Source organism: Columba livia, chromosome 14, assembly GCF_036013475.1.
Source record: "Columba livia isolate bColLiv1 breed racing homer chromosome 14, bColLiv1.pat.W.v2, whole genome shotgun sequence".
Lineage (NCBI taxonomy): Eukaryota > Metazoa > Chordata > Aves > Columbiformes > Columbidae > Columba > Columba livia.
Genome location: NC_088615.1, coordinates 17,826,881 through 17,841,772, shown reverse-complemented (window position 1 = coordinate 17,841,772; position 14,892 = coordinate 17,826,881). Strand labels below are relative to the sequence as shown.

At 52.5% G+C, this 14,892-nt stretch overlaps 2 protein-coding genes across 6 annotated transcripts in view; both read right to left on the bottom strand.

Moving 5' to 3' along the window:
• LOC102091799 (protocadherin gamma-A4) overlaps positions 1–14,892 on the bottom strand; it is a 223,708-nt gene that overhangs the window by 188,758 nt on the left and 20,058 nt on the right. Inside the window, exon 1 of one of the 5 annotated variants that reach the window (XM_065030278.1) lies at positions 2,033–4,616. The exons of the other annotated variants lie outside the window; for them this stretch is intronic. Within the exon in view, the coding sequence (XP_064886350.1) occupies positions 2,033–4,468 (2,436 nt within the window). The 5' untranslated portion in view covers positions 4,469–4,616. Of the gene's footprint in view, positions 1–2,032; positions 4,617–14,892 lie in introns of those variants that run through there. 5 annotated transcript variants of the gene reach the window in all.
• Positions 4,775–14,838, bottom strand: LOC135575453 (protocadherin gamma-A12-like). Its single transcript, XM_065030302.1, is given in 6 exon segments — positions 4,775–11,993; positions 11,996–12,814; positions 12,817–12,855; positions 12,858–13,543; positions 13,545–13,586; positions 13,588–14,838. Coding segments are annotated over 6 exon segments (3,051 nt in total). The 5' UTR covers positions 13,857–14,838; the 3' UTR covers positions 4,775–10,797.

Sequence of the window (14,892 nt, the reverse complement as noted above, 5' to 3'; positions counted from 1 at the left end):
TCAAAATTATGATATACAGACCCATTAATTCCCCACATCCCTACCAATAGAGGAAAACAGCAATGAAGATACTCCCTCAAATGGAGACCGGTGATTTCCTATATTGGTTTTTCTCTAACTGTGCCCGTTAGAATAATAGAATCCTTTAGGTTAGAAAAGACGTTCAAGATCATCAAGCCTAATCGTTAACTTAACAATGGCAAATGCCTAAGCACCTGTTACTAACAATCTGTTAGTACGTCCTGAAATGGTGATTCAGCCACTTCCCTGGACAGCCTGTTCCCGACAACCCTTTCAGTAAATAGATTTTCCTAATATCCAATGTAAACCACCCTTGGCACATCCTGGGGACAATTCTCCTTCTATTGCTTGTTACATGGGAGAGCAGCACCCACCTCACTATAACCTACTTTCAGGTAGTTGTACAGACTGATAACGTCTCCCCTCAGCTTCCTTTTCTTCAGGCTAAATAATCACATTTCTCTCACCCGTTCCTTATGATACTTGTGCCCTAGATGCTTCAGCAGCTTCATTGTAGTGAGGGCCCCATAACTTCACATTGAAATGTTACGTTATATGTTATTTTATGTCATGTTACTGAACACAGTGCTATTTCTACTTCATGGAAAAATTCCTTGCTAATTACGATATACGTAAAGAAAAACAAAACAATCCCCACCAGGATTTTTTGCCATGCCTGAATACCTCGTACAAGGGTAGCAAATGAAAAAAGGTTCTGAAATACAAAGCGTGATATTTATGCTCCCGAGCAACCAGAGATATCAGGCTCATTAACCCAAATAGCTGGAAGGACTGGGAAAGGGGCTTTTCTATTGTCAGAAATAAAAGTGTAAATTATTACAACTTGTTCATAAAATATTAATCTGATCCTTGGGTTTTTATGTTGCTAGGACATCTTTTCAACAAAATACTCTAGATCACAGCAGGACTACGCCGACCACATGCCTGAACGCTATCATTTTGCATATGTCCTTGTCTTCTTAGATGTGTTCTCAAGATGGGTATAGCTTCTTCTCGTAAAACAGGCAGACATAACGAGGACTGCAGAAAGTGGCTGAGAGACTGAATTCCTCACAATCAATTCCTCAATTTAGTCAACGCAATCAACCATGTCCAATCACCCCTTGCCGGGACTACATATATATGTGTTTATATATATATGTAGATGTAGATATACACACACATATATATATGTATATATGTATATATACATATAAAGTAATTGCAAAGAGAGACAATGCCTGGAAGATTTAACCTGTCACACCTGGGCTACTTTTTTGCAATAGCCTTACAACACAAGATTAGTGACGCTCTCCTCTTCATCAAGGAGGAACAACCTGTAAGTTCTCCTTTCATGGAGAAAGCACGCACGTTTCAGGAAAGAAATATCAAGCGTCAATTCCAGTCTCCCGACCCCATCATGTAGAATCAGTGGATATCCTTCTTCACAGCAAGGATCCGTCCTAACTGTTAACATGGGAAATAACTGCACAAAGAACAGGGAAAAATCTTATTATTCTTGCTGTTATTTCGGCAGCAGCCTTCTTCAAAAACCTGAGAAAGCACACGCAGGAAGAGGGGGAACATTCAACAGGGAGGAACTATCTGTAATGTCGCCCACCTTCCCTTTGCAAACCAACGGTTTTGCATCCAGCTATTAACCAGGTTCAAGTACATCAAGTTGGGGGAAAAATGATGAGGAAGAAGAAATCTCTAACATAAAGCATCCATCACATTTTACATCTTGCCGAATCATTAATTTATCGCATTACTAACTCCTATGAGAGTAGTAGTTAACACCTCTCAGTTGAACATGAAAACACCAAAGAACTGATAAATGATGCCACGAGCTGCCTGCTTTGAGCAGGAGGCGCGTATTTGGATTATTAATTTCTTAACGGAGACATAGACCAGCACGCCTCATTCTCACCACTCGGGAAAACCCAGGGGAACAGGGAAGAAGGTTCAGAGAAGGTCAAGGGAAAACGCGAGAGATCGCGGGCTTACAGACCTGAGGGGCGTCGGGGTCGGCGGGCGGCTCTCCCGCGCCGGCGCTGCTACTCGGGCTCCTCTTCAGGCTGGGCTCCCCGCCCAGAAGCTCCTCCGCGGGCAGGCTGGGCAGCGGCGGCGGCACCCAAGCGGCCTCGGCCACGGCGCGGCCCGGCGCCACGCACAGGTTGTAGGAGTAGGGCAAGGTGCCCTCGCAGAAGTCGGCCGGGAAGGCGGCGCCGGCCACGGACAAGCGCTGCCCACCCAGGCAGCGCAGGACGGCGGGCGGCCCGGCCCGGCGCAGCCGCGCCAGCACGGCCAGCGCCACGCTCAGCAGGAACAGCGCGGACAGCAGCGCCAGCGCCAGCACCAGGTAGAACTGCAGCTCCGCCGCCGAGTCGGCGCCCGCCGCCCGCTCGCTCAGCTCCGGCAGCGCCTCCTGCAAGCTCTCGGCCAGCACCACGTGCAGCGTGGCCGTGGCCGACAGCGCCGGCTGCCCGTGGTCCTTCACCACCACCACCAGCCGCTGCTTGGCCGCGTCCCTCTCCGACACGGCCCGCGCCGTGCGCACCTCGCCGCTGTGCAGCCCCACGCGGAACAGCGCCGGCTCCGCCGCCTGCACCAGCTCGTACGACAGCCACGCGTTGCGCCCCGCGTCTGCGTCCACCGCCACCACCTTGGCCACCAGGTACCCGGACTCGGCCGAGCGCGGCACCACCTCGAACGGTTCCAACGCCGGCGGCGCTCCAGGCACTCTCTCTCCCGCTTCCACCGCCGGCCAGAGCACCCGCGGCGCGTTGTCGTTGCGGTCCAGCACGAAGACGCGCACCGTCGCCGTCGAGCTCCGCGCCGGCTCCCCGCCGTCCTGGGCCCGCACGACCACGGCGAACTCGCGGCACTGCTCGTAGTCGAAGGAGCGCTGTGCGTACAACGCGCCGCTCCGCGCCTCCACCGACACGTACGCCGACACGTCCGCGCTGCCGCCCGCCAACCAGTAGCTCACACGCCCGTTGACGCCTGCGTCTGCGTCCGGCGCGAGCACGCGCAGTATTGGCGAGCCCGCCGCGTTGTTCTCTGCCACGTAGGCGCTGTAGGCGGCCTCCTCGAACACCGGCGCGTTGTCGTTCACGTCCGACACCTCCAGCACCAGCGCCGTGCTGCTCGACAGCGACGGCCGGCCCCGGTCCCTGGCCACCACCGTCACCCGGTGCTCGGCCGCCTGCTCCCGGTCCAGCGCGCTCGCCGTCACCACCTTATACGAGCCGCCCGACGACGCCACGAGCGACAGCGGCGCCTCGCCTGACAGCTCGCACGACACCTCCCCGTTCTCCCCGGAGTCCCGATCCCGCACTTTCACCAGCGCCACCACCATGCCGACCGGCGCGTCCTCGGGCACCGGGCTCGACACCGACGTCAGTGTCACTTCGGGCGCGTTGTCATTCACGTCCAGCACCTCCACATCCACTTTAGAGTGAGCCACCAGACCGCCCCCGTCCTTCGCCTCCACAAGCAGCGTATAGCTTCGCGTGTCCTCGAAGTCCAGCGCCTCCTGCAGCGTGATCGTCCCGTTCTCCGCGTCCACCGCGAACTTCTGAAGCACCTTGGCCGGCGTTTCACCGAAGATGTACGTGATGCGAGCGTAGGTCCCGGCATCTGCATCAGAGGCGGAGACATTTAGTACAATAGACCCCGGCGGTGCGTCCTCCCGCAGGCTCGCGCGGTACCGGTCCTGCGCGAACACGGGCGCGTTGTCGTTGGCGTCGGTGACGTTGATGCAGAGCTGGGCGGTGCCGCTCCGGGGCGGGTCGCCGCCGTCCAGAGCCGTCAGCACCAGACGCAGGCTCGGCTCGCGCTCCCGGTCCAGCGCGCGGCGCAGCACCAGCTCCGCGAACTTGCTGCCGTCCGGACTCTCCTTCACCTCCACCGCGAAGTACCCGTTGGCCTCCAGCTCGTAGCCCTGCAGCGAGTTGCTGCCCACGTCCGCGTCTTGCGCCATGGCTAATGCAAAACGGGCGCCGGGAGAAGTGAACTCGTTGATCTCCAGCAGGAAACTGTCTCTCACGAAGTGCGGTGCGTTGTCGTTGACGTCCTGGATGGCCACCTCGACGAGGAAAACGTTGAGTGGGTTCTGTACCAGCGCCTCGAAACTGACGGAGCAGGACGCCGCCTCGCCGCACATCTCCTCCCGGTCCAGCCTCTCGCGCACGTACAGGTTCCCATTCTCCCCGCTCACCGTGAAGTATTGCTTCTCGGCACTGAGGCGCAGCTTGCGTGCCGGCAGGTCCGCCGGGCTCAGCCCCAGGTCCCGTGCCAGCGGCCCCACCAGCGAACCTCTGCCCAGCTCCTCGGGGATGGTGTAGCGGAGCCGCTCCGCTGCCGCCCGCCAGCACAAGCCCAGCAGCAAAACGGGCAGCAGCACTCGCCCGCCTGCTCGCCACCGCCTCTGCCAGCCCGGCATTCTCGGCAGCGCTCGCCGCGCTCCTCCCTCCTGCCGCTGCCCTCCCTCCTTCCAGACCCTCTCCACAGACAGCGCAGGAGGTCAGCGAGCGATGTGGGCGCCGGCTTGGACGCCGCTTCTCCCCAGTCCGCGCCGCCTCTCACCGCTGCTCCCCGTGCTGCTGCCGCTCTGGCCGGCGCCGGGCGAGCGAGCAGCCTGCGGGGGCAGGACGCTGCGGCGGCTCCAGCTGCGGCTCCGGCTCCAGCGCCGCTCTGCCTCGGCCAACAGCGGCACCCGGAGGCGCCGCGACGCCACCGCAGCCGCCTGATGGCCGCGCTACCGGGGGCCCGGGCTTCTCACAGGGGTTTGGTGCCTTCACTCTGTTGCGGGGGCTCGGTGTCATTAGAAGCTTTCTCTTGCTGCAACACCAAAGGCGTTTAAAACGGGTAGAGTCTGTGATGTGTTTTTAGGTCATCTCCTTGAGCCGCAATGAATACTCAGATGTAAATATTTACAGCTGATCAATAACTAAAGGAACTCAGCTTCTATTAATAAAATCAAGATGGAAGTATAAGTGCACGATACGGAAGGGTAGGTAGGGAAGAGCTCTTTAGTACTCTGACACTATTGTGAATTCTGCTTTCCTTATCTAGAACAAATGCCACGAAGGAAATATTCATACTGGAGTAATCAATAATTAGTCACAAACAGACTGAAGCAAAACCAGTTTCAGTCCTTTCAGGCAAGGCCTGTAAAAGGGTTCCATCTTCTTTCTTTTTGTTCCTTTTTTATCTAAGTCTCTGACTTTTGTCCTGTTTTTAGCTTTTTTTCCTAGGAGAAGAAAATTTACACTGATACTATATCACCCTAACATTAATGCATTAGGCTTCATGCTGGGACAGCAGAATAATGTTTCCTTTATTTTTTTCTGATGCTCGAGGTTCCTTCTTTTATATCTCCATTCTTGAGGGGCTGACAATGGGAAAGTGCAAAGCCAGGCTGAGTGTTTCACAGAATCAGAATATTTTGGCTGTGAAGGGGCCTTTAAAGATCATCTAATCCAAACCTTGTGCTATGGCAGGGACATCTGTCAAAGGATCAGGTTGCTCAAAGCCCCGTTCAACCTAACCTTGAAACCTTCCAATGATGACACATGTATAACTTCTGTGTGCAACCTGCTCCAGTGTCTCCCCACCCTTATTTTAAAACATTTCATCCTTATGTTCAGTTGAAACCTTCACTCTTTAAAACCACTGGTTTAAAACCATTGCCCCTTGTCCTGTCACAAGAGGCTCTTCTAAAAACTCTTTCTCTGTCATTCTTACAAGCCTACTTTATATAACAAAAAGACACCATAAGGTCTTCACAGAGCCTTCCCTTCTTCAGGCTGACCCACCTCAACTCTTTCAGCCTTTAATGATTTTTCTGACCCACTTCTGGACCCAGAAGTAGGTTCCAGAGATGGATGCACACATCGCCAGCTCATGTCCCATTTGTTACCCACCAGTACCCACAAGTCTTCTCTGCAAGGCTGATCTCAATCTCCCAGTCTGTATTAGAATTGGGGATTGTCCCGACCAAAGCGTAGGACCTTGCACTTGGGTGTGTGGAACTTCACAAGGTTCAAAGACACTCACTTCTCAAGTCTGTCAAGGTCCCTCTGAATGGCATCCTATCCCTCAAGCAAATTAGTTGTACCACTTACCTTGATGTTGTCTGCAAATTCACTGAGGGTGTACTTTATCCAATTCTCTGTGTCACTGGTGAAGATATTACACAGTACTGGTCCCAGTATGTGGCCATCCAGCCAGTTCCTTCTCCACCTAACAGTCCCATATCTCTCCAATTTACCGGTCTGCATGTTTTGAGGGACACCATGCATATGTTCTGCCTGTGACCGCTGTTTTGTTCATGGAAACCTTACCTGGGTTGAATTGCCACTTGGCACTTTGAGGACTATAGGAGAGATTGGTTTGCTTTCTGTCACTACAGCACATGTATGTCTATGAAAGCCATCCTTTCTACAGCTGTAAACATCAAAGGTGTGTACAGGAAATGCCTCTACGCTCAGACACCTGACCAAACACCCTGAGGTCAAGCTGTAGCTCATGAAACAAGCAAGGCAAGAACATACAGAAACATGTTGAAATTAATGGATCCGGTGGAATAATGTTTCTGAGACCAAACTTATTGATCAGAAGGAACTCAACTTGCATGGTATCACAACTGTGTGCCTAAGGCACAAATTATGAGAAGCAGGGAAACGAGCGTCTGTTCTTCTACACCCTACCAAATCATCTCAGCAACACTACACAACCAGCAGGTTTGCTTCTGACTCTCATAAGGGGCAAAAACGTATCATGAGAGGATGGCACACTACAATCACACCAAGAAGAGAGGTGTATTTCTTTGCTCACCACCATTCTGGGGAGAAACAGAGGGATGCTAAAGCACATGAGTGATAAATAGACAAAGTCAAAGAGCAGTCATGCAACAGAGACTATGTCCTCAAACTAATGGCTTAGGGACAATGTCCCCTCTTTTATCACATGCACTGTTCTACAGAAATGCAGCTTCTACTTAAGGTTTTGCTTTCACCTACTCTCCCTACCAAAAAATGGAACACAAAGGTATCCTCACATCTCTTGCTTTCCACACCTACTGTACCATGAGCAAGAGGCGCTAAAACATAATGCATTGATAAATGAAGATACACTGCTTAAAAAGAAATTTTCATAGGTAGAAGAACAGGAAAAATATAAAAATCAGAGAAGCAACTCAAGAAAGGATTAAAAGGAAAGTGTTATCAGAGAAACTCACTGGAAGGATTAGTGTTCACTGCAGATATGGAAATTTGTCCCCAAGAGCACCTGGAAGTTGTTCATCTCTAAAGCTGCAAGTGCAACTCTAATGCCTTCCTCTGCCCTACATACCAAGAAATAGTATAAAATAATCACTGAGAGGTGATGACTAAGTAGCCTTCTCATCCTGTAAATATGAAGCTGTAAGTTTGAATATCTTATCACGGGCCTCTTTCTCAAGCTAAGTCCTTTGAGAAAGTGTAATAAATTATCTTTTAGCTTCTGCTAAAGACATTCTGTCTTAGATGGCTGAAGAAAGTATTTGCTGCAAAAATAACACAGACAGTTTCAAAAGCAAAAATGCTCTCCAGAAATGGAGAAAATTAACCACAACCTTTCAGGACACAAGTCCTGAAGAAGGTGTAACTACAAATATGAAGAAACTCTACATTTCAAAGTTACAGGGAGATAGAGGTGAGTAAAGAGGTTTCACACAGGACTCATAAGCTTTTCTACCCCTGCATCATAGTTCTAGGTGCATACTTATGCTCAAATAGAATAAGGATCACAACATAGATACATGCATGGAGACTTCTCTGCTCATCACAAGAAACATAAAATGCTTTGAAGGGCATAAGTGATACATAGCTCAGATAAAGGCTTAGTCATCAGTATCAGCTCAGAACATCACCATTCTTCCTCAGCCATAGGCAATTTGGAAGAGATGTGACACTGCAACCGTTAATACAATGTTTACCTCTATGCCAAATGTCTACCATTTGTAGGAAAATCTCATCATGACAGTGCAAAAAAGGAGTATCTTCCTCGTACATACTTCAAATAAGAAGCCCCAAACCCACAAATTCCCAACAAAAATACACTCCCATTCCCTATATTCACAGCAGTTTTAAGGAAAACAAAACATCAACAGTTACTTCATTAGACCAAGAGCCATTATAACATTGGAAGGCTGGTCAAGGCTTGGAAGAGTTTGATAAAAATAGTGTGAAACTGCATCTCAGTCTTATAAGCTCATGTATCTGGAAAAATTACATTTCACACAGCAATTACTACAAATAGTATCCCTGATTCATGTTTGCACTTCCTTAGCTATTACGTGCAGACCAGTTTCTCAGAAGATTGTAATCCATTTTCAGGACACAGGAAAAGGCATCTAAGTGTAAGTGGCAGAGGCCTTGGCACTAGGCCTCATATTAAAGCACTGCCTAGACAGATGGAGCACACAACCCCCTCTTCTCTTGCTTTGAGACCAGTCTCTTGCTGATCCTGCACTAAAAGCTTTACATTCCCTATAATGAAACCTATCTACGAAGGAACTAGCAAAAAGCAAGGGGGAAAGGCAGAGATGCATCAGAGAGAGGGTGTGTATGGGAACTGCACCTGCACTCACACAAACAGAACAGATGTGACTTTCTCCATTTGATCAGACAGCCTGAGGTCGAGCTACAGCTCATGACAACAAGCAAGGGAAAAGTTAAAAACATAGAAAAGCAAATGGATCAGTTGGAATAACGTTCCTTAGGCCAATATTATTGAGCAGAAGCAACCCAAATTGCATGGTACTCCTTTAGGCACATGCTTGTGTTGACCATGACATGCAAGGAAATGACCACCTGTTCTTCTATAGCCGCCCCCCACCCCGAGCTGCTCTGTCTTCTCTCCAATCCTATTCAACTTGCAGGTTTGCTTCTGACCTTCTCAGAATTGGCAAAGCTATATCGTGAGAGGATAATGCACTACGATCACACCAAGAAGGGAGGTACATTTGTCTCTTCACCACCATTCTGAGGAGAAAAAGAAGGATTCCAAAGCATACAAATGATAAATGACAGAAGCAAAAGAGGAGTCGTCATCCAACAGAGACTGAGTCATCGATCTTAGTGGCAATCTCCCCCTTTTTATCACATGTGCAGTTCCACAGAGATGCAACTTCTATTTAAGGTAATGTTTATGTGTATTCCCCACTGACGAGAACAGAAAATAAAGGTATCCTTCCATCTCCTGCCTTTCACACTAACAGTAGCATCAGTAAGAGGAATAAACACACGATGCATTGCTAGATGAAGCTATGTTAATCATTACAAGTAAATATATATACACAGGAGACCAGGGGAAGAAAGACAAAATCAAGCAAGTAAGGCAAGGAAGCATTAGAAGACAAAGTGTTGTCAGAGAAACTCACTGGGAAGACTTCACTACAGTCAATGAAATTCGTCCCTGAGATTAGCTGGAAGTCACTGAGGCCTCAAGCTGCCAAGTGTATCCTTAAAGTCCCACTCTGGACTACATTGTTTGGGGTTTCATTGTAATAAATAGTCCTCAGCTTTCAGCAATTCTTCTAATATGTGGCCCACTCATCTCCCACAGATAGTACACCATACAAAGTCAAAGGCAACTCAGGCACGATCTCACAGACTGTAGCCATAGTTCTTCCGTGTAACTCCTTGAGAGAATAGAAAAGGGAAAAAGTCTGGAAACACAACTGTGGGCCCCGTCTAACAAGTAGGACCAATTGAACCATGAAATCTACCTTGTAGGCATTTTGATTATACCACAGCACACGTTTTGTTTTGACCTGCCCTGTCTCGAAACAGACAGTCTTCACTCTCCCCAAATATCACAGTAATTCAAAGAAAGGTTAGATGTTCTCATAACATGCAGCTCTGATAAAGATACAGTCATCAAATCTTAATGTAAATTGTCTGTCTGTGCTTAACAACTGCCATTCACAGGAGACATCATGCAACAGGAAAACAAACTGATGAACCCACAACTTGGTCAACTGGAATTTGAGCAGCGTGATACCCAAAATTAAGACACCTTCAGAAACATATTCTGTCGGCCAACAATTAACGTTGGCAATTAACAAAAAATATGCCTTGCCTCCCAAAGTACCTCCTTACACACAGAACCCCAAAAACTCTGCTCAGACACTTCACAGTTCACATCATTGTTGATGATCTTCATCACTTACACATGGCTGACAACTAATGATATTTGCACAGATAGATTCTCCTTGGCATGGATAATACTTGACTTTTCAGCATGTGTATGTGACAAGCATGAACATTTTTTCCAGTAACATTTTAAAGAAACACATCTATAGAAATCTTTCTCTTTACTGCTGTAAACATGAAAGGCATGTAGGTGAAAATCAGGCAAATATTGCAGATAGGATCTTCCACACATTGTCAGAGACAAAGGCCCACCTTCAGATCATTACAAGGAGGAAAGGAAGAAGAAAGGAGGGGATCAGAGCGTCTTCTATATTATAGATCTTTGTGAGGATACATAACCCAGGTATTTAGTAGGCAACGAAGAAATATTTCACTTACGCATTTCTACTTAGTACATAATTAGGCTATTCGTAAATGGCATTTATACTTAGTACATCATTAAGCTATTACTACGTGCACCAGGATCACATAAGGGGCTTCACATAGCTATATTTTAAACGTCTATGCACAGAGGAAGCTACGTTTTCTTATCGCTACATCAAGGTTCTAAAAGTAAACGAGGTGATCTCCTTTACGACAAGACTTGATCATTCAACATCCTATGATACAGTAGCGACGTCATAAAAAAACACTGTCCTCCACTAACGGAGGTGAAGCCAGCAACAGCATAACTTCTCCGCCCTCTCACGCCTACGGTAACTCTGAGCAAGGATCCCACGTTCACCTCCCGGATGCAAGAGCCACTAGTACACAGCGCGCTGCCGAATGAAGCTCGGCCCTCACTGTAACCAAACATCCGTAAGTGCAACGCATAAAAGCGCAGTGAATCAGCAGAGGGCAGGGTGGCAGAGAAAGGGCGGTCATTGAAATTCACCGGGGGAGCGGCGGGGTCCTCCCCGAGCAGCGGCGCGGGCTCGTCGGGCGGCGGGCGGGCCGGGAGGGTGTCGCAGCAGCTGGCGCCTGAGAAGCGGAGCTGGCTCTTGCGCGAGTCGGCCGTGAGAGACACCTCGTGCGAGTAGGAGTGCAGGAAGGCGCGGACGCCGTCGATGCCCACGAAGTGCGAGGCCGGCACGCCGCGCAAGGCGCCGCTGCTCGCCGCCAGCAGCTGCGAGCGGCGCCAGCGCCGCAGGCGCAGCGCCAGCAGCAGCAGCAGGAAGGCGAGGAAGAGGCAGGACACGGCCGCCACGGCCAGCACCAGCCAGCGCGTCAGGCTGCCGGCCGGCTCGCCCGGCGCCGCCGCCGATGCCGCGCTGCCCAGCTCGGCCAGCAGCTCGGCCACACTCTCGGCCAGCACCACCGTCAGCGTGGCCGTGGCCGACAGCGCCGGCCGCCCGTGGTCCTTCACCACCACCACCAGGCTCTGCCTCGCCGCGTCGCGGGCCAGCGGGAAGCGCGCCGTGCGCACCTCGCCGCTGTGCAGCCCCACGCGGAACAGCCCCGGCTCCGTCGCCTTGGCCAGTTCGTACGACAGCCACGCGTTCTGCCCCGCGTCCGCGTCCGCGTCCACCGCCACCACCTTGGCCACCAGCGCCCCGGGCTCCGCCAAGCGCGGCGCCAGCTCCATGCCCGCCCAGCCCGCGCCCACCGCAAGCGGCGCCGCCGGCGGGTACAGCACCTGCGGCGCGTTGTCGTTCTCGTCCACGATCACCAGCCGCACCGACACGTTGCTGCTCAGCGCCGGCGCGCCGCCGTCCTCCGCCCGCACCCACAGCTCCACTTCGCGCACCTCCTCGTAGTCGAACGAGCGCAGCGCGTACAGCGCGCCGTCTCCACCTCCACCGACACGGACGACGACAGCGGCGCGCCCCGCACACGCCCCTCCCCCAGCCGGTACCGCACGCGCGCGTTCTGCCCCCAGTCCGCGTCCCACGCCCGCATCCTCAGCACCAGCGCGCCCGCCGCGTTGTTCTCTGCCACGTAGGCGCTGTAGGCGGCCTCCTTGAACACCGGCGCTTTGTCGTTCACGTCCAGCACCCGCAGCCCCAGCACGACGCTGCTCCACAGCGCCGGCGACCCGCCGGCCGCCGGCCGCACCGTCACGTTGTACTCCGACACCTGCTCCCGGTCCAGCTCCTCAGCAGTGACCACGCTGTAGTAGCTGCTGCGCGAGCTGCGCAGTCGGAACGGGACGTCGCCGTCCAGCGAGCACCGCACCTCGCCGTTCGCCCCCGAGTCGCGGTCCTGCACGTGCAGCAGGGCCACCACTGTCCCCGGTGGGGCAGCTTCCGAGATTTCACTCAAGGCTGATGAAATTGTGAGTTCGGGAGCGTTATCATTGACGTCTGCCACGGTTATCTCCACTTTTGCCGTAACAAAAAGTTCCCCGCCGTCCCGTGCCTGCACCTCCATTTCGTACGAGTCACCTTCCTCGAAGTCCAGGCTACGCACCAGCGAGATCGCTCCCGTCTCAGCGTCCAGATGGAAAATCTCCTAGGCTTTCTCCGTGATTTTTTTCAACGAGTATTTCACCTGCCCATTCAGTCCCTCGTCGGCGTCGGTGGCCGTGACAGTGACGAGGGTGGAGCCCACGGGCACGTCCTCCGGCACACGCACCGTGTACTCCGTCTGGCTGAACACGGGCGCGTTGCGTTGGCGTCCAGCACCGCCACGCGGATCCGCGCCGTGCCGTCCGCGCCGGCTCGCCGCCGTCGCTCGCCCTCAGCACCAGCTCGTGAAACGCCGCCTCCTCCCGGTCCAGCGCCTTCGCCAGCACCAGCTCGGGACGCTGATCCCCGCCGGGACCCGTCTGCACGGCCAGCGAGAAGTGCTCGTCTCCGCTTAGCTCGTAGCTCTGCACAGAATTCGGTCCCGAGTCTGGGTCGTGAGCCTCGGCCAGGGGAAACTGCCAACCTGGTGCTGTCATCTCGCTCATTCTCAGTTCTTTTTCTGCCTCTCGGAAGCTGGGGGAGTTGTCGTTAATGTCCACTTCGATTTCATATATCTGCATTTCTCTCTCTATTATCACCTCACACCGCAGCACGCATTGCTGCACACTCTCGCAGAGCTGCTCTCTGTCTATTATCTCCGCCGTTACTAAATGTCCCGTCTTCCCGTAAAGAGCAAAATACAGCGTCCTGCCTTTGTCCAAGATACGGAAGCCTCGGTCTCGGAGCGCCGGCAGCTGCAGCCTCATGTCCTTGGCAACGTCGCCCACGAACGAGCCCTTTGGCAGCTCCTCGGGAACCGAGTAGCGCAGCTGCCCCCACGCCGCCTCCCACGTCGCCATCAGCACGCCCCACAGCAGGGCTCGCTCCCGCCAGCCCCAACACCTCCCCGCCGCCCACATCTCCTCCGCGGTTCCGCACCAACAGCGGCAGCCGCCGCCTCCTACTGCTTCGACCCCTGTTTCGCCGCTCCCGGTCCCTGCCGCCGGTCCCTCCGCCTCGCTGCAGCACGGCTCCGCACCGCGGGGACGCTCGCAGGCCGTCCGGACGCCGAGCCAGCGAGCGAGCCGGGCCGCAGCGGGCGGGGCTGCCTGCAGCGCTCCGGCCTTCCTCTCGCTCCTCCTCGCTCAACAGCGGCGCCCGCAGCCTCCTCCCGGCACTGCAGACACCGAGAGCTGCCCAGCGCTGCCTGCCCGGCCTGTCCCACCCACAGCTCGCGGCCACGGGACAGTCGCCACAGAGACATCGCTTAGTTTTACGGCGATTTACCTGTCCCTCAGTCTAAGGTTTTCCTAGTCCCCGAGAAATACCACAAGAGAACACGGAACACCTACTTAAATGAAGTCCTCCTCAGGGACTACCATTCTCTCTTGACTTAGTTACTTCTCGGCTCCATCATCGAGGTTGATCTGAATAATCCTCGATTTCCTGATTCTACGCAATTATGGGGAAAAAAAATCATGCCCGGAAAATATTTATCCGTGCCATTAACAATGCCATTTCTGCAGCCATCATACAAAAAACAAGAAAGCACAGGGAGGAAGATGGGAACATTACATAGAGAAGAGCTGCCATTCATACAGCTACGTGCACCTTTCATTTAGGAAGGCAACAGTTTCGCATCCAGCTATAGACCAGCTACCTGGATATCGGCTCGAGAAAAAAGTTATGAGAAAAAAATTTCTCTAACACAGAGAGTCCAGCACATTTCTCATCGTGTAAAATCATTAATTTTCCACGTTACGAACCCATATGAGATTTGTAGTCAACGCCACTCAGATAAAACAGAACAAAGAACTGAAGCCGTGAGCTACCTGCGATGATTCGGAGGACAGTACCCTGTACCTTCATTTCTTCAACGGAGACACGGACTAGCAATCCCCATTCACATCTCTCGAGAAAACCCAGGGGAACAGGAAAGAAGGTTCAGAAAAGCTCAAGGAAAAACGCGAGAGAGCGTGGACTGACAGACCTGCGGTGCGTCGGGGTCGTCGGGCGGCTGTCCCGCGCCAGCGCTGGTGCTCGGTCTCCGTTTCCCGCAGGGCTCTCCGCCCAGATTCTAACAACTAGGAAGAAAATTCTCGATCCCAGCGGAAGCAGAACAGGCAAGAAACTCCGCACCCCACCGACACTATACGATGGAGAGCTGATGAGGAATAATGTACCGCTGAAAAAGCGGTGGAACAGAATTACTTAATTCTTTCATGGCAACATAAAAGAGCACTAACCACCAAAGCAGACAACCGAAGAACTACCCACTACCCCCAGCACGAGGCTCGGGA